Raw genomic sequence first — 26,447 nt, 5'->3', positions numbered from 1 at the left:
CGCTTTTTGCTCTGTGGCCAGATCGTCTTTTAACAATATAGAATATTAATTGGCAAAATATTTCATCTTAATTATGTAAATTCATTATAAAATTATTTTTAAAAAATGTATTGCTTTATAAAATATAATTGATTATTTTAAAAGAAAATGAATAGTTATATTACATCAATAAACCTCTATCACCTACCATAGGCCTATGTAGAAGGCATTGACAAGACAGAGGTTCGGCAACGTTGTTCTCCTATCTTTCTCCACTGTCATTATAACATGGACCTCACCCACTATACCTATCAAGTTACAATATAAGTGGATATTGTTTTTTTTAAACCTTTATTTTAATAAGGAATTTAATTCTTAAGAAACAGCTATGTATTACAGTAATGTGGATGTCTGGACAAGTCTTTTTATAGGGTCTTTCTAGTTGACCGAGCGAAGTGAGGTCTAAGATTCAAGTCGACGGTTTAGCATTTCTCTTGATGTTTAAATGTTTGTATGTTTATATGTTGCGCATTTACGGCGAAACGCGGTAATAGATATTCATGAAATTTGACAGGTATGTTCCTTTTTTAATTGCGCGTCGACGTATGTACAAGGTTTTTGAAAATTTTGCATTTCAAGGATAATATGAAAGGAAAAAATCTGGTGTGGCGCACTCACACAACTTTCCTTGCCGTTATGGAAATTGATCACCTGACGCTAGTGTTCCCGCGCATCTCAAGTCTACTATTCAAAGATTTGAGCCAGCTGGTGACAGGGCAATAACGCTGAAGACACACGAGGTGTGCTATCTCTTCATAGTGAATCATTTAATAGAATCAACAGTTGCCAACAGTTCGCAATTGGATAATCACATTTTCTCGAATTTCGAGCTTATTTTTAATTTTAGGTAAAAATGTTACAAAACATTAATTGTAGAGATTTTCATGCTCAATCTTTTCCACTTGAATTTTTTGTTTGAATTGTATCTGAAGCCTGATAATTAGGAATCTAAAATCAAACTTTCAAGTCATTCCGTTGGGAAATGAGATATCGTGCACACAGACGCACATACACTCATACACACACACACACACACACACACACACACACACACACACACACACACACCACACACACACACACACACACAAACACAAACACACACATACAGACCAATACCCAAAAACCACTTTTTTGGACTCAGGGGACCTTGAAACGTATAGAAATTTAGAAATTGGGATACCTTAATTTTTTTCGGAAAGCAATACTTTCCTTACCTATGGTAATAGGGCAAGGAAAGTAAAAGGAGCCTCCTTCATAAGTCAATATTAGAGTAAAAATCAGACTATAGAATTATTCATCATAAATCAGCTGACAAGTGATTACACAGATGTGTGGAGAAGCCAGTCTATTACTGTATTTCCTTAAGGCCTATAGTTCCAATCAGGTACTTGTGGATGAGAATACTGCCTGAGGTCTACTGTTCACAGAACTACTAGTCTCTTATTCTTCAGAAACTGTATTCTGATACAGTGAATGATGCATAAATGATACAGTATCATAGTAGTTTGTATCATGTTTGCTGCCAGCGTTATCTAGCGTGACTTTGCACAACTACATTAAGCTTTTCTCTACTCAATTTTCCGTCAGTGCAACTTTTGTCATGGCTTTTAATCAAATTCTTGAAAAAGTTTGTTAATTTTTACCATCAAGAAACCTTTTTTAATGAGTAGAGAACTCACAAAATGGATTTCAATGCAATTGACATTGCAGTTGTTTTGATAACTGACTTTTAAGTTGCTACCTCTCGCCATAGATTAGTGGAAGCGTTTTCATAGGACAGATTACTTCAAACAAATCACTGAAATTTCTCAAAACTATAAAAGATAAATCTCTTTTTTTGGTGGATTATTATGATTAAGGACCTGTCATGGGTACTTTCATAATGATCCCATAAGACATTAAATAATTATTATTATTAATTTAAATATCCGGGACTGAGCTTTGATCTGGCTCTGGAGTACAAAGACAAAGGTATAAGAAATTTATTGCAAAAGAAGAAATTTTAATAACATTCATACAGAAGTGTATCACAGATCACAGTAAATCGAGTATCACAGTATATCACAGTATAATCACAGTAAATCGAGATTAATTCCCAGAGTAATGCAAAAATTTCCCTAACAAAGGCCCAGTTGCACAAAAGCCGATTGAATTTTAATACTGATTAACTTCATGTGAACCAAATCAGAGAAGACCATTACAAAAAGATGGATCTACTGGAATTAATCAGGATTGAAAATAACCCGGCTTTTTTGCAACCGGCACTTTGTACCTGATTGAATGATTACAAAAGTTCAACAGCTGAGTCATAATTTTGACACAGTCCCACACACATGAACTCTCTCACTCACTTCCATCATCAACAGATGATGAAATAATTATTATCATCTGTTTTTCCAAGGATGAATAATAATTATCCTCATTATGTCCTTCAGCGAGTTCTCCCAGGGATGTGATCGAGTGCAATCGAATCTTCATATTATAAACCTACTATATTCTGAATTTCGTGAGAATCGTTAGAACCGTTTTCGAGATCCAGTGAAATACAAACATATTATAAACATAAGTTGCTCATTTAATTCTTGCAATATCAAAGAATTTTGCTGACTCATCTCAATTAAAACCGTTGTCAAGAGCAGAAAGTATAGAATGTAACATCAAATTACATTGCAATACATGAATAATCAACCTTACATAGCCTACTATATTATCTGGTCAAAGAGGCTGTCAAAAGTTCATTGAAGTTAATATATTATTATATTATTTGTCTGGTAGTCTCATATTACTATAGTGAGGTCCTCGTTATAATAGCAGTGTTTGATTAGCAATGGTATTGCTATCCTTGTCTATCATTCAACAAAGTGGATAGCGTCATCTCTTTCTCGCTTTTTGCTCTGTGGCCAGATCGTCTTTTAACAATATAGAATATTAATTGGCAAAATATTTCATCTTAATTATGTAAATTCATTATAAAATTATTTTTAAAAAATGTATTGCTTTATAAGATATAATTGATTATTTTAAAGGAGAATGAATAGTTATATTACATCAATAAACCTCTATCACCTACCATAGGCCTATGTAGAAGGCATTGACAAGACAGAGGATCGGCAACGTTGTTTTCCTATCTTTCTCCACTGCCATTATAACGTGGACCTCACCCACTATAGCTATCAAGTTACAATATAAGTGGATATTGTTTTTTAACCTTTATTTTAAAAAGGAATTTAATTCTTAAGAAACAGGTATGTATTACAGTAATGTGGATGTCTGAACAAGTTTTTTTATAGGGTCTTTCTAGTCTCTTCTTCAGAAACTGAAATCTGATACAGTAAATGATGCATAAATGATACAGTATCATAGTGGTTTGTATCATGTTTGCTGCCAGCGTTATCTAGCGTGACTTTGCTCAACTACTTTAAGCTTTTCTCTACTCAATTTTCCGTCAGTGCAACTTTTGTCATGGCTTTTAATCAAATTCTTGAAAAAGTTTGTTGATTTTTACCATCGTGAAACCTCTTTTGATGGGTAGAGAACTCACAAAATGGATTCGAATGCAATTTACATTGCATCTGTTATTAATAACTGACTTTTAAGTTGCTACCTCTCGCCAGAGATTCGTGGAAGCGTTTTCATAGGAAAGATTACTACTTCAATCCAAGTATTGAAAAAACCTTTTTGTATTAAAGCGAGTTAAACATTTTTTGGAAAATCATTATGATTAAGTACCTGTCATGGGTACTTTCATAATGATCCCATATGACCAATAACTCATTAATTTTTTAATTTAAATATTAGAGATTGAGCTTCCCTCAGGAGTACAAAGGCATTGAAATTTGACAAACAGGTCCGTTTATGAGATTTGAGATCTCAACGGTTTTCAGAATTCAGAATATGGAAGTATTTTTTGTTTTTCGGTTACTACATCAACGATGCATCTGAGCGTAATTTCACATGACGACAATTAAAAGAAATAAAAATCTGGTGTGGTACACTCACACAACTTTCCTTGCTCATTGATCTATAAGCCTCATTAAGGAGGATAATTTAGGGGAATAACATTATGCCAATTGGCGGCCAAATAATTAAAACTACGATTATACTATTGTTATTGTGTTCAGAGTACATTTTCCTTTGTTTGAATTATGAAATTTGAGGATTTTTTAAAAGTTGTCAAAACAGCTGATCTACAAATAAAATATCGACATGATTGTGTTCTTTTGAATAAACTGCTCTACCTACCTACCACCAGAACTACTACGCACGAGAAGGAGGTTACAAAGTAAATTTCTCAAGAATGGGGTGGACCCCCAGTTAATTTCTCAGAGAGGAGACTCATGCCATTCAATAGAGCTGATATTATAACTATACAGGGTATGAATTTGAAAAAATCGGTCAAGTCATTTTTGAGAAAATCGTGATAGAAATTTAACAAAATTCATTCTTCTCAGGAATATTACGGAGCTCCTGCAATTTTCCCAGAAATGAGACTCATGTCGGTTGATAGGGCTATCTAGGGTATAAATTTGAAGAAAATCGTTAGAACCGTTTTCGAGAAAACCGTGGAAAACATGGCTTTTAGCCATTATCCGCCATTTTTTCCGCCATTTTGAATTTAATTTTATTGAATTTCTCATTGTCGGATCCTCATGGTATAAGGACCTTAAGTTTAAAATTTCAAGTCATTCGGTTAATTAGTAATGGTGTTATCGTGTTCACAGACACACACACACACACACACACACACACACACACACACACACACACACACACACACACACACACACACACACACACACACCACACACACACACCACACACACACACACACCACACACACACACACACACACACACACACACACACACACACACAGACAACACCCAAAAATCATGTTTTTGGACTCAGGGGGCCTTGAAACGTATAGAAAACATGAAATTAGGGTACCTTAAATTTTTTTGGAAAGCAATACTTTCCTTACCTATGGTAATAGGGTAAGGAAAGTAAAAACACACATAATATTGTCAAATTCTACAGTTCTATTTGGTACAGGACCATCATGGTTTCGTGACCAAACAGGTCCCATTTTCAAGCTGACAATACAATACAATACCGATATAATACAATAATACAATAATGATACAATTCAATACAAATACAATTTAAAACTTCTTCACTCTTCACATCTTTCTCTCACGATTTATCAAATTACCCCTTTCCATCTCTTTCTTCTCTATCACTTATCATATTTTCCTTCTCTTTTTCACAGCGCTTTTCGCTATCTGCATGGTGGAAGGCCAGAGAAGGCCTCCGAACTACAGTTTGGATGAGATGCCACGCACTTCGTTTTCATGCAGAGACAAGATCGTTGGAGGATATTACGCCGACCCTGAGACAGACTGTCAAATGTTTCACGTATGCGTCAGGGTTGCTGGTCTTGGGGTGAGTTACTCTAGTTACTTTAGTTACTTTAGTTAATAATTCAGTTGATAAAAGCTACTTAAGTTACATTGTATCATACGCTGAACATTAGAGACTGACAATAATTGTTACTATAATCATAGAGAAACAATAGCGTAAGTAGATATTACATGGTATAGGGCGTTTATGTCGCAACTTTAACTGTTATCTCAAGTCGATTACGATCGATTATTGTAGATTTTGTTGGGGTGAGAGTGTATGAACGGCACAATATGAGAGACTACCAGTGTCACACACCTTTTTGGGAAAGAAATACGTGGACTATCGGCTTGAGATAACAGTAAAAGTTGCGACATAAACGCCCTATACCATGGGATATCTACTTGAGCTTTAGATCAGGGCTCTCCAACCTACGGCCCGCGGGCCACATCCGGCCCGCGGATGGATTTTGTCCGGCCCGCCGAGAGTTATTGCTACATTTTTTTTTAATATTTATCTATACACATTTTTGACAACAACTGTGAGTTCAGTGCTCTTCTCTTACTAGCCACTCCATTTCTTAATGAGTGTAAAATTATCTGTAAACAAGCAGCGATCAATCATTGCGAGATATTAGCAAATTGTCTGCACGGACTGTACATGTCCCTGCGTACGTGCGCGCGAACTGTATAGGTCTAAATAGGCGGACATTTCAAGTGGAAAACAAATGCAAATTATCTTCTCACTAAAAATAAGTATTCTCTTTTAGCTTGGTAACTTTTTGCGAATTCGTGTATTGTCAAGTTGTCTTATTACTATTTATTCAAAAAACTTATTATTTTGTTCAACTTGCTAAATTCATGCATTGTCAAGTTCTCTTATGACCTTTTTACACTCAATAAATTGGACTTTGAATTAAAATGAAATGAATTGATTTGTTTCTTCCTGTGTTTTAATTAAACCGACTTGAAACTCCTCATATTATTTTAATGGAAATATAATAATTTTACACCCCCCAAATCCCCCGTAGTGTGTGTCCCCACAAGTCAAATACCACGTACCCTTGGATGAAAAAGGTTGGAGACTCCTGCATCAGATGATACACGCTGATCAAGGAGCTGATCCTCTTCTGTCTGAGGATTTGGTCTTGAAGTGAGTTACTGTAGTTATTTTAGTAGTTACTTTCCAGAATTAGGCGTACACACCTGTTCCGGTTTCAAAGGACATAACTACTAATCATCTCTATAAGGTCTGCCAATATCCCTTCTACCTTGAGTTCTATATTAATTTCATGACAGCTTTTGAAAAAGTTTTAGTTACTAATTCAGTTAATTTCAGTTCCAGCTTCTTGGGTTACATCACGGTATTTAGATAAAAACGGTAGGGGTCATGAAATGTGTGCCCAGTGGCCAGCCAGCTAGATTGCGTCATCGCCACCAACCGAGGTTTATAACACCTATTGGCAATTTATGAAAATTATTTGTTAAAAACAGATGATTGGATATAAAATGACATCAGCAACACCGGAAATTTAGCAGAAACATGCGCGTGACAACTACCGTCTTCTTCTATTTACCGTGGGTTACATCATATCAAAATACGCTGCTGATCTTACAAAAAAAAATTCTCTTTTATATTCCTCCACTGTATGAGGTTGTATTAGTCTTAAAATTAGTGTCTCAAGTAAATAACATCAGTTATTTCCGAAATTCAGGAGCCACTGAAAGAGCTATCGCCTTGAAATTACTCTTTGTTGGTACAACATTAAATTATGATTACTAAGACAATATCATAGCATATCATAGGCCTACCATATTCCCTGAACTTATGCTTTTTTTCCTTTTTATTTTTGCTAGTATTTAATTATTATCAAATCTAGTTTTAGGATGGACTCCCACCAGCGAGCTAGTTTTACTTTGCTGGTGGTAATTTTCATTTTCATTAATATTCATTTTCATCTATTTCTTCTTCTATTTACCGTGGGTTACATCATATCAAAATACGCTGCTGATCTTACAAAAAAAAATCTCTTTTATATTCCTCCACTGTATGAGGTTGTATTAGTCTTAAAATTAGTGTCTCAAGTAAATAACATCAGTTATTTCCGAAATTCAGGAGCCACTGAAAGAGCTATCGCCTTGAAATTACTCTTTGTTGGTACAACATTAAATTATGATTACTAAGACAATATCATAGCATATCATAGACCTACCATATTCCCTGAACTTATGCTTTTTTTCCTTTTTATTTTTGCTAGTATTTAATTATTATCAAATCTAGTTTTAGGATGGACTCCCACCAGCGAGCTAGTTTTACTTTGCTGGTGGTAATTTTCATTTTCATTAATATTCATTTTCATCTATTTCTTCTTCTATTTACCGTGGGTTACATCATATCAAAATACGCTGCTGATCTTACAAAAAAAAATCTCTTTTATATTCCTCCACTGTATGAGGTTGTATTAGTCTTAAAATTAGTGTCTCAAGTAAATAACATCAGTTATTTCCGAAATTCAGGAGCCACTGAAAGAGCTATCGCCTTGAAATTACTCTTTGTTGGTACAACATTAAATTATGATTACTAAGACAATATCATAGCATATCATAGACCTACCATATTCCCTGAACTTATGCTTTTTTTCCTTTTTATTTTTGCTAGTATTTAATTATTATCAAATCTAGTTTTAGGATGGACTCCCACCAGCGAGCTAGTTTTACTTTGCTGGTGGTAATTTTCATTTTCATTAATATTCATTTTCATCTATTTCTTCTTCTATTTACCGTGGGTTACATCATATCAAAATACGCTGCTGATCTGACAAAAAAAATTTCTCTTTTATAATATTCTCTTATATTTATTTCCCTTTTAATTTCTCCACTGTATGAGGTTGTATTAGTCTTAAAATTAGTTTCTCAAGTAAATAACATCAGTTATTCCCGAAATTCAGGAGCCACTGAAGGAGCTATTGCCTTGAAATTACACTTTGTTGGTACGACATTAAATTACGATTACAAAGACAATATCATACCATATTTCCTGAACTTATATTTTTTCCTTTTCCTTTCTATTTTTGCTAGTATTAAATAATTATCAAATTTAGTTTTAGGATGGACTCCCACCAGCGAGCAAGTTTTACTTTTTCTGGTGGTAATTTTCATTTTCATTAATATACTGTGTATTAGAATAGTTCATTCTTATTATACTGTCTGAAAATGGAAATAAATTTGATTTTTTTGAATATTTATAAGAGAAAATATTGCATAACATCTTTCCTCTATGAACATATCATAATTTTTTGTAATTACAATCAAGAAATAATATTGATGTATTCTAATCATTTTAGATTTGTTGATGCTGTGAATCAAGTTAATATCCATCAATAATTGAAGCTTATTATTCACTATGTTCAATTTTGCACTTTAAATGTTTGCTTACATGTTTATGAAATCAGGAAAATGAAAAATTCAGTAGCAAGGTGTCTATAATCTTCAAGCAGTAACTGAATACTGTATGATTGCACATAGAACTATATTAACTTTGTGGTTTGTGGTTTCAACTGAATGATTTTAAAGTTGAAAAAACGTTTCTCATAATTCCATACAAGTTGAAGAGTTGATGACACTCAGTAGATTAACGTCCCTTAATTGAAATGGATTGTGCAAATAGATAACGCAAGTGAAGATAATACAATTAGCTATCAGATTATAATTTAACATTCATGTTGCATTATTCTAATCTAAACTATCAAGCAAACAATAATTATTGGTGAATCTGTTGTTCAAGATATGAGATCTGGAATGATCTGTATTCTATTTTCAAATCAACAAGCCAGATCAGTTATAACAAATAGACCCATGAGCTAAATGATTCGTGAAACAACAGACATATCTTCTTTTCTCTTTGACACGATATTCAAATTGTGGTATTTTGATACTGCTACCACGTCATATGTGACGCCTATAAGCGTGAGATCGGACTCCTCATAAGATGATGGTGTGATTAAATCCATCCAAAGTTGGTAATCGATATTATATAAAATTTACTCTTTATTTTGTGTTTTTTCTAGGTACAAGACTACAGATTTTTGTGTCCCAACGATACGAGTTTTGATCAACACCCCATAATAATTATGAAGATGTGATTAAATCCATTCAAAATTGGTAATCGATATTATATAATATTCATTCTTTATTTTGTGTTCTTTTTTTTAGGTACAAGACTTCAGATTTTTATGTCCCAACGATACGAGTTTTGATCAACTCCCCATACTAATAACTATGAATATGTGATTAAATCCATTTAAAATTGGTAATCGATATTATATAAAATTCATTCTTTATTTTGTGTTTTTTTTTAGGTACAAGACTTCAGATTTTTGTGTCCCAACGATACGAGCTTCGATCAAGAGAACCAGATCTGTGACGATTGGTATAACATAGACTGTGAGGCTTCTACCTTGTTCTACAGTGACAACTTCGATCTCTACAGGATAAGTAAGAATATTCAGCCTATTCATTTTGGAACATTCTGAAATCTCTGCTATTAGCCCTAACACTTCGCCCTCCTAGGTCAAAATAAAGGCAGTCATTCTATGCTATTAGTACAGTAAAAGTACGAGATGATATACCATACGAGAAAGATAGTACGATACAAAATTATTCCAAAATATCTGTTGGTAACAAAAATACCATCCGTATTTGTGAATGGAAAATCATGTGAGTTCTTGGATGAGATGATACGACAGGTAAATAGGGCCTACTAGTATGATTTATTGCTGATATTGGTTGGCAGACAACAAACGTATTTCAGCCATGTTTGTTTTTGAGAATCGTATAGAAATGCGGGAAATGATAAGATAGATTTTTGATAACACACATTTAACAATAAAGATATGACCAATTAAAAACTTTTGGAAATTGAACTGTTGAAAACAAATAATAATAAACAGTGACTGAACAAAACTATATCCAACTTATTAGAGTTGATTTTTTCCACGAAATAGCGGCTCCACAATGTCATTAGCCAATGAGGACGCGTTAAAAGTGGGAGTGTCCTCCTACTTTTCTGTGACTGGTAGACGCTGTTCTGTGACGTAGTACATTGTAGTTACGCTAAATCCAAAAGTCTCCAATAGAATTGAAGAGGGGGATCTTCCAAATCGATAATTTATTCACCCCGAAGACTTCTGCTACTGCAAATATTGACAACAGGCTAAACAGCTAGATGGAAATTCGATGAGCGCTACTATTCAAAAATTATTTGTCAGCCCGGGACAATCCCGATTTGCTATCCAGAGATTGTCAGTTTGGTTTGAGGGTGAGAATTCCTGACCGGCAATTAGGAAGTAGTGTGTTCGGTTCCCGGGCTGACAAATAATGTTTAAATAGTAGCGCTCATCGAATTTCCATCTAACTGTTTACCCTGTTGTCAATATTTGCAGTAGCAGAAGTCTTCAGGGTGATTTACAGCATTTAATTTGGATTTTTGTTTAATAATAAATAATTCATTAGCATTTGAATAATTGCAATATCTCAGTAATTTCCATCTGTAGTCTTCGCGTTCAATTGTTTTACCGTCAATTCAGTTCTATTCTAGAGAGAATAAAATTTCTCATTGTAATTATTGGGTTCTACAACCAATAAAACCCTTATTATACTCAATAAAACTCATTATACACTTTTCCCATGTGATGAAAGTCAAAATTCAACTCTTCTTCTGCCTTCTATCCAACAAGTTCTATCTATTTCACCCCAAATCAAATGCTCCTTCAGATAATGAGATTTATAATTTGAATGCAACTCTTGTAATATTGTGTTCCAAATCCAATTCAAATTATACCTGTTTCACAGATGATAAATTGTATCATTCAACTCTTTTGATCGACTTTACTTTGCTTTCACCCCAAATTTCACCTTTTCACAGGTGCCAAAATTAATAACTCAGCTCTCGAAACATGGACCCACCTGGTTGATTAATCAACCCCAGAAGTTGCTGAATTGCAAAAATTGAAGATAATGGAAGTTGTATTTATTATATGAATAGTCTCTCAATGTTTTCAATAAAAATATTATTTGTTTATTCATTTTTACATTAATTTTATCGACTTTTATACCCTATTTTTACCCGAAATTTGCCGTTTTATTAGGCGACGGAGTGCCCGAGTTCGGACCAAGCCGTGCCACCCCCATCTCGCTGGGACCATCCAGTGCCCCGCCCATCTACTCCAAGCCGAAGCAGCGCCCCAGCCATTTGCCTGTGAACAATGCAGTCTCTGAGGACGATGACGACACATATCTGCAGAAGGCCGACACTGGTGATAGGAGACTGCACAAGGATCTATTGAGGTACGTCCCAATACCAGACTGATTCATTCACTTTGGAACTGCATCTTTCCTCTGTTTTGTTGTTATTCTACTTCTCTTTAGGTTTGTGTGGCAGAGAGGACCTAGTGTCCTAACTCCGCCCTTGATAGAGGCAATAAATTATTCAATTCTATTATAGTCCTTATTTTCCTTCTTCCATTCAGTTTCCTTGTTTTTCTATCTCCTTCTTCTCCTTGTAATCGTTCTTATTGTTATGGTTTTTTTATTCTTGTTCCTCTTCTTCTTCTTCCTCTTCTAAAAAAATAAATAAATCTTTATTCAATGACAAGTACATTCAACAAAAATGAGTAGTATACAGTCAATGAATACAAAACTGTTTGCTAAATAGTAAACTTTGTCTGCAAACAGGAGCATATCTCATAATTGAAAATAAAATCTTCTTCTTAAATGTTTGTTGTTGTCGGTATTTGTTTTATAGTTCTCCTCCTCTTTCTATTTCTTCTTCTCTTCATTTTCCTTTTTTCCTGCATATTCTACTTCTCCTTGTATTCGTTGTTATAGTTTCCTCTTCTTGTTTTTCCTCTTCTCTTTATATTTGTTGTTGTTTGTTCCACTATTCTACTCCTACTCTTCTTCCTCCTCCCCTTTCTATTCCTTATCCTCTTCTGTCCCTCCATTTTATTCTCCTTTCTTGTTCTTCTTCTTGTTCTTCTTCTTGTTCTTCTTCTTGTTCTTCTCCTTCGTCTTGCTCTTGTTCTTCTTCTTCTTCTTCTTCTTCTTCTTCTTCTTCTTCCTCTCCTTCTCCTTCTCCTCCTCCCTCCACCTCCTCCTCCTCCTCCTCCTCCTCCTCCCTTTCCTTCTTCTTTTTCTTAGCTCATTCTTGTCTCCTTCTCCTTTTTCCCCCTAATACTGATTTTCCTCTCCCTACTCCTCTACCTCTCCTTCTCATCATCCATCCACATCATATCTCTTTCCCTTCACCTCTTATCCGTACAACTCCTCCTCGTCCTTCTCTCTCTTCTCATACGCCTCCTCCTCATGATCATCCTCCTACTGCTCCTCTACTATCTACTCCATCCTTGTCCTTCTTTTCCTCTGGTCTTCTCCTAATCCTCCTCTTCTCCTATTTCTCATCCTGCTTCTTCCACTCATTCTCATCCTCTTCTTCTCTCTTCTCTGCTTCCTCCTTCTCTTTTCTCTTCTTCCTCATCAATAATCGATTCCCCATATTTCAAACACCCCATCCTCTTTGACTCTCAAATTGTTTCTTTTGAATGTAAGATTATAAAATTCTGACGTGTCACATGCTGTGCGGGCTCTGCTTGATTATACAGCTTTATGTGAAAAAATTAAATATAACTAAAGTAAACTGCTAGAATGTGGAAACTCTCCATGATTTCCTCAAAACTCGCAGTTTCTCATTTTCCAAAGTCTCAGGATGTGAAATTTCTTGCCTGAAATGCCTCAATAATGTCAACATCTCTGGCTTTCCTGTTGCTTTTTTCGATTCTCACTCCCTGAATGTGGAAAATTCCCGTCTCAGACTTCACAGTTCTCCATTTTTCAAGGTGTTCTATCATCCGAAACTCCCTAACAAACTCCTAACTACACCCTAAATTTATAAGTCTTATCGCCTAGCCTGAATGTATAACTCAACTCTTTCATCAGGTTTCATTGAAAGTTTCCAGCTACCCACCCATCCTCATGACCTCTTCTTGAAAATAATGGAGAATCCCAAAAATTCCCCAAAAACCGTCTAAAACCCCCAAATTTTCCATTTTCCAGAGGCTCCAGCTCAGGAAATTTCTTCGCCAACCGCAACAACGGAAAAGAGGACAATGATGATGACGATAACACTTCTTCCGCTGACTTTTCCAAGAACAAATTCGGAGATGCCCAGGCCAAAAAGAAAACCGCCAAGGTTGCAGTCAGGAAGCTCCTGACAGGAAAGCGTCCCGTCAACCAGGCAACGGAACAGAGCACCGTTGCTTCCACTACGCCCGTTGCAAGCACCACCGTTGCAAGTGTGCAACAGAACAATAACTTTGGTGGAAGACAGAGGTGCGTTGTCGATTTTAAGAAAACTCAGATTTCAAGTAGAGATTTGTGTATAATACCATAGAGAAACAATAGCGTCTTATGCTATCATTTGTCTATGATAATACTAAGCCTTCAGTGAATAGGGACACTATAGTGAACTTCAGTCACACAGGGACAAAAGAACTTCTACAATAGAGAAAAGATAGCATAGATAGTTATCAGTTTTCTCTGCTTCTAGTGGGGTCCACGATATAATGACAATGTTTGATTAGCAATGGTATTGCTATCCTTGTCTATTATTCAACAAAGTGGATAGCGCTATCTCTTTCTCGCTTTGCTGTGTTGCCAGATCGTCTTTCAACAATGTAGAATAATTAATTAATTAGCAAAATATTTTATTAAAATTCATTATGAAATTATTGAGAAATATAATTTCTTGCTTAATAAAATATGATTGATTATTTCAAATGAGAATGAACAGTTGATATTACATCAATAAACCTGTATCAACTACCGTCTATAGAAGGCATTGACAAGACAGAGGATCAGCAACGTTTTTCTCCTATCTTTCTCCACTGCCATTATAACTTGGACCTCACTAAAGTAGCTGCCATGAGAATGCCAAATTGTAAAAAACCTGTACTCAAAATATACTGCACATTAATATTTAGGACTTTAGTGGAAGCTATCATTATTGTCCCTGTGAGCAGTTTGCTTGAAACTCTGTTTCCCTTTGCATTTGTACTCTGCTAAACATAGAGATGAAACTAGTTAATTGATGAAAACCATGAAAAATTACTAGATTCAACTCTTATCAATGATAACAATAGAAATTTAAAACTATTCACTCCTATCCTTGATAAGACTGATCTGAATTAGAAGACATAACTCAATACTCTATGCTCAACACTCAATACTCAACACTCTATGTAGATTTCCAAGAAAATTGATTGGTTCAATATTGAGGACTGAGATTTTTAATTTTTTTATGAGAGAAATATTTCATGATAGCAAGAGGCTTTCAAATGGAAGAGTAAGTGTTTGAGAATAGATTTAGTAGATCAAAGAGAAAAAAGAAAGGAATGGAGAGAATAAGGTGATACAATAGAGAAATAGAGATATTATAGGAAGATATCCCATGGTACAGGGAATTTATGTTCCAATTTTCACTGTTAACTCAGTCCAATAGTTCATGCAGCTATTTTTCATGAAGATATGTGATGCTGGTAGTCTCTCATACTGTGCAATTCTTACACTCTCACCCCTACAATTCACATTAATAATAGACAGTGATCGACAGTTATCATCTTGAGTTAACAAAAAATCGACTTGAAATTTGGAACATGAACAACCTATACCATGGGATATCTACTTATGCTATATTTTCTCTATGATGATACCTAACTGGGAATGTAATCAAAGTTGTGGAAATAAAATGAGTACAGCATTCTAAAATATTGTAGACAATATTATATCAATAAACAAACTAAATATCTTGAAACTGTTATGATGTTACTCTTCTCCTCTTGAAAAAAATTGATGAAATCATAATTTATTTTTTACTGAAGATACATCTTATGTTTTGCAGGTACAACACCGTTCAAAGAGCCAGAGTGACAACCCCAGCACCCTATGTAGAAACCTCAACAGCCTACAACACAAACAACAACAACTTTAACAACAATAACTACAACAACAATTACAACAACAATAACTACAACTCGAGAAACAACAACAATAATTACAACAACTATCAGACCCCAACAACAGCAGCTCCCACCAGCTCTGTCGCTTACAACAACAATTTCAGATCACGTGGCAATGTAAACTTCAACACTTACCAGAGCAACAACAACCAAGAGAACAACAACAATTACCAGGAGACAAGCAGCACAACTCAGGCAACAACTGTCAACAACAACAACTTCAACCGAAACTACAACCAGAACTACAATAACAACAACAACAATTACAATAACTATCAATATCAGACTAGTACTGCTAATCCATTCAACTACAACTATCAGTCAACTAACAACAACTATCAGTCAACTAACAACAACAATGGCGCCCAACAACAAGGCTCAACAAAGTTTTACACGCAACAACAGAATGTACAACAAAGCTCGACAACATCTAACTACTATCAGACACAACAACAATCTACAAATAACAACAACAATAATAACTACTATCAACAACAGCAGTACAATAACAATAATTTCAACAACAATAACTATAATGCACAGAGTTCTAGTGTGGCTTCTTCAGCTGCCTATCAACAACCCACAACTTATAGGACTACTAGTTTCAATAATAACAACAATTACCAACAAAACTATAATGGAAACAATAACTACAATCAGCAATCAACCACTTTCAACTATGACAAGTATTACCAGACTTCAACTGTGGCCCCCAGAGCTTTTGACAAAAGTACCAGCTATTATACAACCACTGTAGCACCACATCCTTCTGGATTCCAGAACTACTATGACAAGAGCAGTACGAGCCAGGCTGTGAATATGTATGCCAGTAATCAAATCATTATTAGTGACATAATATTGTAAATTATTCTATTAGTAAATATTTCATTTGTATATAAGGTCGTGTAGACAATTATTGTGTGTGGAGAATTAGTTCGTGTATGACTGTATAATCAGAAATCATGGAAGTTATGAATAAGTAAGCCAATAATCATATTTGAAAACCTCTTATTCTAGATAACTTAATCCACTTTCCCATGAATAAGATGCCATTCCATAAAAATTCGGGAGGAGATAAGATTACTCTTCCAATATTATAGAATGTGTAATAAACAATCACAGCAAATAATGATATAGTTCGTTCAAATGGATTTGAAATAGAGTTAAATTATTAGAATTTATATTTGAAAACAATGAAATATCAATACAGAAGACCATTATTTTGTATATTTTATTAGCATAATAAGAAAGTAATGTATGTCTAATTTTTGTACTGATTTTTGATTAAATATGACTTTGTTAAATCTGTTCTACTTTATTTATTCCGTGGAATTCTTTTAAAACTGAAATGTGTACGGTAATGTTTGACTCAAAATATTAATGTAGCTATCATTTTATTGCTGTAATAACTGGAGAAGGCGTTAATTCTTTGTTATTCTGTGACAAAAGCCTCATTGATTAAAGTAAAGATAATATGTAGTGTGGTTTCTCAAATCTAAAAAAATGATAACTTGAGAGGTGTTTCATTACTGAAACTCAGTATGGATTTTTCAAAATAAATACCAAACTTGGTGCAGTAGTCATTAAATTACATTAATTTTTTCCAAATTCAAGTTTTCAAACCCAGGTAGATATTTCTCATTCATCAAACTTGAATTTAGGCAAATAATTGAGTTTAGTGATGTTTATCGCTTCAAAAAAATATCATTCGACCATTCATTCTCATTATCAATCAATAAACAGCCGTTTTGCTCTACTGTATCAAAGTATTGACAGGATAACCTAATGTGATCAATGGACTTTTCTTCGTCATTATCTTCTATATTATATTATTTGAAAATAAGATTAATAATATAAAATTATCTAAAAAAGTCATGCAATCTTCGTGATAATTTTTTATGCCTTTAATTTATTAATATTCATTTTATTCATTTATTATAAAAAGCATACATTCCGGTTTGGAAACAACAAGCTATGACAGTTTAAGACTGTTTCCGATTCAGAAATACAAATTATTTTTGTGATACGATCTTTGAAAATCTTGAATTACTCGCTATTTTAGAATACGGATTTTAGTCTGAAGTTAACACAGGTCAACTAGCAAAGCTGAAAAGTATGGATCATTTTATTGTAGACATAAGGTATTAATCACATCCTCTCATAACTATTTGTTATGAATGAAAAATATTAAACTCCTGAGATTGACCATCAAAGACAAGCTCTCTCCATTTGTGAATGAATAATTATAATTTAAATACTTTCATTTACCTCTGTAAAGGGTCATATGCTATAGAAATTTAATGATTATGTATTATGTAGCTTGAACTCCGATTGATAGTCAGTCTCTTATGGTATGGATATATTGGAGCTTAAATTCTGATCACGACACGCAATTGCATGAAGGGTAGATATATAGTGAGGTCCACTTTATAATGGCAGTGGATAAAGATAGAAGAACAGCGTTGCCGATTCTCATTAATTAATTATTTTTCTACATTGTCAAAAACAGAGTTGGCATCGTTGCGGAGCTAGAAAAGGATAGTACTACCTGCTTTGTCGAATGATAGACAAGGATAGCAACACCAAAGTTAATCAAATACTGTCATTATAACGTGGACCTCACTATAGTCTCATCCTACCTACCTCTGAAAAGTGGTATTGAAAATAAATGGAACCGTTTTCTTCAAAGACATAAATTCATCTTTTGATTGAATCTATAAAGTTCAATCTACGAAAATTATAACACTGGGACACCATTGTTGTTGAAACATGTTTTTAATTTTAAAATAAATAAGTGATATTTTTGACATCATCCCAGTGTTTTCATTGTGATAGAAATTACAAACATCTCACCAGCAACCGTATCTGAAACAATCTTCCAACTTGGATCCACTTTACAATTACAAGTACAATTATTATCAATTCAAATTAATGCAAATGTGAGATGAAACAACACAGGCTGTCAGTTGACAACTGCAATTTATAGTTATCAATACCGTATGCGAAAGTATTTGTCTATTATTCTTTCTCAAAGAAATACTATCGATTGATACATTTTTATAATTATTACGCTGTTAATTAGGGCTAAGAAGCCAAAATGTAGCTTATAATATTCTGAATACTTTAGGAATTCTCACACCAACGAGTACCTAATATAGACGGTACCGTAGCTACCATTTTTTACTAGTTTTTCACTCTAGTGAATCATGGTCCAATTGAACCCATTCAATTCAAGTATTCTGCCAATTCTCAAACTTCTCATTTCAATAATTGAAATTATTGATGTTGAAGGGATACTCTTCACTATTTTTCTCTCACATATTTGAGGTCTTTTTCTCCATTCCCATTTATAGAGCAGTTATTTAAGACGAGTTGTATGAAAGAGAGTTAAAAAGACTCTTAATTAGAGTTGTATGCTTCTCACAAAAACTCCAACAAAATAAATAATATTAAATTCTAGCAATTCATTTCATTGTTTCTCATTGTCTCTGCTTATTGAAACAGAATTGGGAAAATTCTCTTCTTGATATTCTCTGAATCTATCAGGTTATATCAATGATTTGAACAATATAGTACATTTCAATCAATTTTAATCTTAGTTGATAGTAGCTGTGCCTTTATAAATCCTTTTACAACCAAATTTAAATGAGAAATTATCCATTTTTCAACAGCAATTTATACAAAATAAAATAAATAGATCACAATATAACTACCCATAATTTCCCATTCCATTCTTTAATTGATTTATCCTTGCTTTTAAAAGGTTTACTTTCAAAATTCCAGCTACGAAAACTGGACGCAAATTCAAACTACGCGCTGTACTTTGAAACGACCCGTAAAGTGCTGCTACCTGGTGACAGAAAACAGCACCAATTTCGTTCCGTTCAGTTGGCAACCGTTGTTTGAATTCAGCATTTCAACTCAGCTGTCTTCAGAAGTGACAGACAGACAGACTCTCTGTTTACAGTGCAGAACAGGTTATTTATTATGGGAAGTGTGTTGATTCTGTATTAATCCTATCAAATTTAATGTAAATATTATAATTTTTTAATTGTTGAATTGTGCTTGCAACCATGGCTCCATCGCTCAGTAAATATGTAACGAAAAAAACTGTTTTTGGTGCCGCTAGTGTATCGGTTATCCTATGGCTGTTAACACGGAGGAAAAATCAAAGTAAATCCAAAGCCAGGTGAGTTTGCAGAAGTTATCTTCACTTACTTACTTTCTCTTATTCTTGAGTTCCACTGACCTGACTTACAACCTGATCTTGCGGTTGTTATGCAATTTAGCGTCATATCCTTAGCTAGAAGTTACTCAATGATCTCTTGAGATGAATCCATGACATGCATTTCTCTTTACCACGACGAGAATAATGCTTTCAGGTATTTCACAATTCGTCAATGTTTGCAGAAGCTGTCAATGCTTCTCTTCAGCAGAAGTCACGATGAAAAGTATTCTTTACTATCAAAGAGAAGACACTTGAAAATTCAAGAAATGCTATGCCTGTATTATACATTGGTTTATTCCATAGAATAATAAAACATGTTTCATGTTAGTATATGCAAATCACACTCCACAAGCTTGTCTTTTTTGCTGTAGATTTCAATCTAATATTGTTTTTCTTGTGGGAATCTTAGTGGCCCACAATCTTGGTAAAACACCAAAAAGGATTCAACGTTTTATGACCCATTCTCTATTTGTGTTTTGGGTAATTCTATGTATGAATATTTCATGAGCAGTAATCTTGTTTTAGTAGAAAGGTACAATCTGATCTAATCAAATCTAATAAATGTAGCTACTAAGCAAGCTTAAATACCGTAACCTAGTTGATTCACAACTTTTATTAATTTACCAAAACTAGCTAGACCCTGTGTTCTGTAAGATTAATTTGTTGTAGAAAGGCTTAGCATACTGATAACACTCGTACGGTAGCGTAGCCAGGATTTTGGAATGGGGGTTGACCAAAAAATTTGGTCCACTTCACCTAGTGGACTTTTGTTGAGGGGGAGGGGTGTTATCTTAGAATTTCGGTTCTCTTTTTTGGGCTCCTGGGAAGATTGAGGGGAGTCGTAACCTAGAACCCCTTCGCTACACCACTGATACCACTTTATAAAAATTTCAGGCCTGAAATTTATAAAATTTTAAACGTGATTAATTTCACGAGCACTAATTAGTGAAGGCGTTTTTGAAAAGACGGGTTCTCGTGGAATTAATCAGGATTAAAATTTAACCGGCTTTTGTGCAACCGGTACTTAGTATGATCAATCCACAGTCCTCCCTTTCTCAACCTTAAGGCTTATGTCGTCTCATGAATGACTTTCACACACATATATTTGGTGGGTTCGGGAATATTAGCTACCTGCGATTAATAAATTGAAAAAAACTAATTTCTTTGAAGAGATCAATAAAATCTTTGAAATTGGAACAAAATGTAGAATATATTGAATAAAGTCGATAAATCACCTCTGTATAAAATTATGGAAATGACAGGAGAAAAAGTGTAACTTGAATACTAAAATGTGTAATTTTTCTGATTACACACTGTCCTACAACCCACCTTATAAATTCACATGTGATGTGGACACTTTGAATTTACACTTTATATTTGTGAGAACCAACAATTGAATAATCGATAAATCACCTCTGTATAAAATTATGTTGAAAATAACAGGAGAAAAAGTGTTATTCGAATAGAAATTTGTTTAGATTTTTCTGATTATACACTGTCCTACAACCCACCATAAATTTACATGTAATGTGGACACTTTAAATTCACTCTTTATATTTGTGAGAACCAACAATTCACGTGTGATTGATTGATGATCTGTTAGATCTCGATTTTTTATTTTTGTGACTTTGCCAACATTTTTCCTATTGCTTTCCAATAAGGAATTCCTTTCCTCTTTGTCATTAAAGTAGTGCCAGAAGTAGTGATTGAGATAGATGAATTTTTTCAATAAGTTGCCAGGGATCAACTTAGTTGTCAATTTGAATGAATTGAATTTCTTCCAAATTTAGATCAGTTCATAGTCCGAAATAGTTTGTCTTGTTGTTGTTCACTTCACAAAATTTTCAGTCCTTATTCTTTTCACAAAGTAGATTTTCATATTTAGATGCTTCAAAAAGATTCTTCAGGAGTATACAATTCAGGAGTAAGGATATTTTATTATTACATTCATAAATACAATATCATTCTTAACTTAGCCTATTAAGTTATTAAACTGTTCCTTCCCTGAATTTTGAATTATATACTATAATCCAAAAAGTAGTTTATTGACAAATTTGAGAACATTTCTCGATCATTTAGCATAAAACACTTTGATAATTCTCTAAAAAGCTATTTATTACAAAAGTTATAATGTCTAAATTTCTCATTCGATTGAGAACTATCAATGACTAGAACATTGTGTGTCAACTAAAATAGGGATATACCTTTATTTGGGAGACCTTAATTGTTGATTCAATACAATTATTTCTTATTCAGTCGAATCAAATCCAATTTTGTGTTTTATTTCAAATTGCCTTGAATTTTTCAACACAATCCTAATTCACCACGAATTTTTCCGTCCATTTGGTAGTTTCCATTAACGCGAATACTGCACTTCTCCCAAACACAGTAAATTTAAAAAAAAAATTTGAACAATTTAATGGCTTCAGTACGATTAACACAATGAAATCCAGCAATTATGTGGATAATTTGTTGTTTTCCAGTAAGTACAGTATTCATAATATATTATTATTTATTAATTACATTCCACAATCATAATATCAAATTGATGATTGGGAGAGAATCAACAGGATAGACCCAAAACTGTTCCTCTCCCTAATTTTGATGAAAATATACCACAAAATACCAGAGTTACGAGTGTCTTCTAGTATCTATTTAAATTCAGTGGTTCCATTATTTTCAATGCAGACGAATCAAACAATTCTCCAAAGTGACATTCATTTCAAACTGTCAGCATGCACTATAATATAACATGAATGCTTCCCATTCAATCATAGCTGACAGTTTGAAAGTGAATATTGTTGTAGTAACACAATAATTATTGCTCTGAATCAAACCGGCTGGAAAAAGCGGTCTTTAGGCATGACCTTGAAAAAGATCTCTTGGTTTTTCTACTATTTTTACGAAAATGAAAACAATGAACAAGTCTCTTGTTTCGTATCTTCAATTGTCTAGTTCTGTATCCTAAACTGTTTCTTCTGTATCTTGAATTGTTTCTTTTGTATCTTCAACTGTTTCTTCTTTATATTGGTTTTTGTACCATTTTAACGAAAATGGAAACATTGATCAAGTCTCATGTTTCGTAGCTTCTATTGTTTAGTTCAGTATCTTGAACTTTTTCTTCTGTATCTTTATTGTTTCTTCTGTATTTTGAACTGTTTCTTCTGTATCTTGAACTGTTTCTTCTGTATCTTTATTGTTTCTTCTGTATTTTGAACTGTTTCTTCTGTATCTTGAGCTGCTTCTTATGTATCTTGAACTGCTTCTTATGTATCTTCATCATTCGTTCCGTATCCTCAACTCTCTTCCCATCTTTACAGTTGGATACTATGTCTTGAACTTTTTCTTCTGTATCTTGAACTGTTCCTTCTGTATCTTGAACTGTTACTTCTGTATCTTGAACTGTTTCTTCTGTATCTTGAACTGTTACTTCTGTATCTTGAACTGTTTCTTCTGTATCTTAAACTGTTTGTTCAGATCTCTTGGTTTCCGTACTATTTTTACAAAAATGGAAACATTGATACAAGTCACTCGTTACGTATCTTCAATTGTCTAGTTCTGTATCTTGAATTGTTTCTTCTGTATCTTGAACTGTTTCTTCTGTATCTTGAACCGTTTATTCTGTATATTAAACTGTCTCTTCTGTATCTTGAACTGTTTCTTCTGTATCATGAACTGCTACTTATGTATCTTTAACTGCTTCTTATGTATCTTCATCACTCGTTCCGTATCCTCCGTAACTGTCATCCCATCTTTACAGTGGAATACGATATCTTAAACGGTTTCTTCTGTATCTTGAACTGTTTCTTCTGTATCTTGAACTGTTTCTTCTGTATTTTGATCTGTTTCTTCCGTATCGTAATTATAGTGTTCCGTATCACCAATCTTTTCATTGCCTATCTCCATAACTCGTTCCGTATCCTCAACTCTCTTCCCATCTTTATAGTGGGATTCTGTATCTTGAACTGTTTCTTCCGTATCGTAATTATAGTGTTCCGTATCACCAATCCTATCATTGCGTATCTTCATCACTCGTTCCGTATCCTCAACTCTCTTCCCATCTTTATAGTGGGCTTCTGTATCTTGAACTGTTTCTTCCGTATCGTAATTATAGTGTTCCGTATCACCAATCCTATCATTGCGTATCTTCATCACTCGTTCCGTATCCTCAACTCTCTTCCCATCTTTACAGTGAGATTCTCTATCTTAAACAGTTTCTTCTGTATCTTAAACTGTTTCTTCCGTATCTTAATTTGTGTTCCGTATCACCAATCTCGTCATTGTGTATCTTCATAACTCTTTCCGTATCATAAATTCTCTTCCCATTCTTATATTGAAATTCATTTCAATGTGACAGTATTCCTTATAAATAACATTAATACTTCCCATGAAAACAATGATGCCAGTCTAGAGAGAGGAGTCGCACTATATCTCTTTCTATAACTCTTCTTTGTCACTCACATCCTTTAGCTATTTTTCTCAGATAGTTAGTTAACTTACTGTTTTTCTAAGCTCAATCTTCTCCTGTGCTAGTTAACTAACTCTTTTCCTCTGCTAGTTAATTTACTCCATCAAGGTCGCACGAATCTTGAATTTTCATGTAAAGTTGAAGTAACATCTTGGTGTATTCAAAAATTCTATGACTAAAGAAAAACAGTTTCACGAATTGGGATCCTATTGATGCTAACTTTCAAGACGTTTCTCCAGTGATTGGTTAAAGTATTTCAAAATTTCAAGGAGAAAAATTGAAATAAATCTCACTTGAAAGCAAGCACTGAAATTCACATAAATTTTCATTCTCTAAAGTTGAGTAACAACTTGGTGTAGACCTATTCTAGAATTCGATGGCAGGAGAAAACAGTTGTATGAATTGGGATTCCTAGTGATGCTAACTTTCAAGAAGTTTTACCAGTGAATAGATGATATTGATTATTCAACAAATACAAGAAAAAAATCGAAATGAATCACACTTGATTATTGTCTCAACGCACTGATAAGATAAGCGCCGGTCTCTCGGTTATCCTGTTGGAAGGGTGTCCGCTTGAGAACAGCTCCCTAACAGACAGTTGTGGCCTTCAAAATCACTTCCCTGTGGTTCGGAACCTACCTAAAACTGTAGGCTAACTCATCTATCTCTTCTAATACTGCTCATCATCTCTTCGATTACCCACGCACAACCTAAAGCTTATGTGGCATTAACCTCAGCAAAAAACAACACAATTGAAGAAATTGAGTCTTGTTTTCCACCAAGGCTGATTAGTTTCCCACGAAAGCAATCATTGATAGGATCATTATATGACTTTGAACATGGTTATTATACATGATTGCAAAATGTATGGAAATAGCGATTTCCATCATACACAGTGCCGTGCCGGTTGTACAAAAGCCGGTTAAATTTTAACCGTGATCAGTTTCACGAGAAACAATCAGAGAAACCGTCTTATCAAAAAGGCCTTCTCTGATTGGCTCTTGTGAAATTAATCACGGTTAAAATCTAACCGGCTTTTGTGCAACCGGGCCATAGATTCTTTTAAAGAGGGACTTCTGATTTTAGAACATTTTCAAGGATTTTCAACTCAACCAATAGAATTTTGCTGTTGTATAAACTTGCAACTGAATGAAATTTGTACTTGCGATATAAGTTTCTTAACAGACCTTCATGAATATCTTACAAACTGCAGTGAGATTTCCATTTCAGATTCCTTTACTATTGAGAGATTCATAGCATTCAGTATGATCCATTTGCTTCCATTTTATTATGCATTAGGGCCTTGATAGAATATTTGAACCATAGAATGCAGGCATCTGATACAATTATCTATTATTAATGTTAGGCATTAGATTAGAGTTATTTATTTACCGTAAGTTACAATACACACATAAGGCATCAGATATAATAGAGGAGACATAAACTTGTGATACAATTCTCTTATAAAGGAAACAGACTTTACTGAAAATCTTCCAGCAATACAAACTGCATTGAGATTTCAGATTCGTTTTCTATTGAGAGATTTAAAGCATTCAGTTTCACTATCAGTGAGTTTGGTGTATCTCCAATCTCCAGAAAAATTCGTTTTCACTGCTTTGGCAAACCGGTTCTAGACCAGACTATACGTCTGATGGCTCAGCCTGTGACGTTGTTCAAGCTGAGTTTCCACTGTAATTAGCCGGATGAAAATAAGACGCAGAGGAAAAACAAGAATGTGAAGAGGAAGCAGAAGAATAGGGTGTGGAAGAAGGTGAAGAAGAAGAAGAAGAAGAATAAGAAGAAGAGATGTAGGTGAGGAAGAAGAGGAATGGAGATGTGAGGAAGAGAAAGGAGGTGAAGAAGAAAGAGGATGTGATGAAGAAGAAGGAGGTGATGATGAAGAAGGAGAGGAGGAAGAAGACTGGAGATGTGAGGAAGAAGAAGAATGGAGATGTGGGAAAGAAGAAGGATGAGGTGAAGAAGAAAGAGGATGTGATGAAGAAGGAGGAGGTGATGATAAAGAAGGAGAAGGAGAGGAGGAAGAAGACTGGAAATGTGAGGAAGAAGAAGAATGGAGATGTGGGAAAGAAGAAGGAGTTGAGAGGAGCGGAAGAGGAAGAAGAAGAAGATGAAGGAGGTGAGAGGAGAGGAAGAAGGAGAAGAAAGAGGTAAGGAAGAAGAAGAAGGAGGAGATGAGGAAGAAGAAGAAGAAGAAGGAGGTGAGAGGAGAGGAAGAAGGA

The 26,447-nt window shown here is 34.2% G+C and overlaps 2 protein-coding genes across 2 annotated transcripts in view; both read left to right on the top strand.

The window, feature by feature from the left end:
- The window catches only part of LOC111054743 (GATA zinc finger domain-containing protein 14-like), a 68,400-nt gene extending 48,983 nt beyond the window's left edge, over positions 1 to 19,417 (top strand). The window contains exons 3-8 of the mRNA XM_039440396.1: positions 5,312 to 5,484; positions 9,800 to 9,935; positions 11,588 to 11,786; positions 13,551 to 13,826; positions 15,394 to 16,340; positions 19,275 to 19,417. Of these exons, the coding sequence (XP_039296330.1) occupies positions 5,312 to 5,484; positions 9,800 to 9,935; positions 11,588 to 11,786; positions 13,551 to 13,826; positions 15,394 to 16,340; positions 19,275 to 19,417 (1,874 nt within the window). The remainder of the gene's footprint in view (positions 1 to 5,311; positions 5,485 to 9,799; positions 9,936 to 11,587; positions 11,787 to 13,550; positions 13,827 to 15,393; positions 16,341 to 19,274) is intronic.
- A 12-nt stretch (positions 19,418 to 19,429) lies between these two features.
- The window catches only part of LOC111054739 (ATP-binding cassette sub-family D member 3), a 50,585-nt gene continuing 43,567 nt past the window's right edge, over positions 19,430 to 26,447 (top strand). Inside the window, exon 1 of the mRNA XM_039440395.1 lies at positions 19,430 to 19,700. Within this exon, the coding sequence (XP_039296329.1) occupies positions 19,585 to 19,700 (116 nt within the window). The 5' untranslated portion in view covers positions 19,430 to 19,584. The remainder of the gene's footprint in view (positions 19,701 to 26,447) is intronic.

Source organism: Nilaparvata lugens, chromosome 13, assembly GCF_014356525.2.
Source record: "Nilaparvata lugens isolate BPH chromosome 13, ASM1435652v1, whole genome shotgun sequence".
In the NCBI taxonomy this organism is placed as follows: Eukaryota; Metazoa; Arthropoda; class Insecta; order Hemiptera; family Delphacidae; genus Nilaparvata; species Nilaparvata lugens.
The sequence above is the reverse complement of the archived record's forward strand: the minus strand, read 5'-3'. Positions and strand labels throughout refer to the sequence as shown.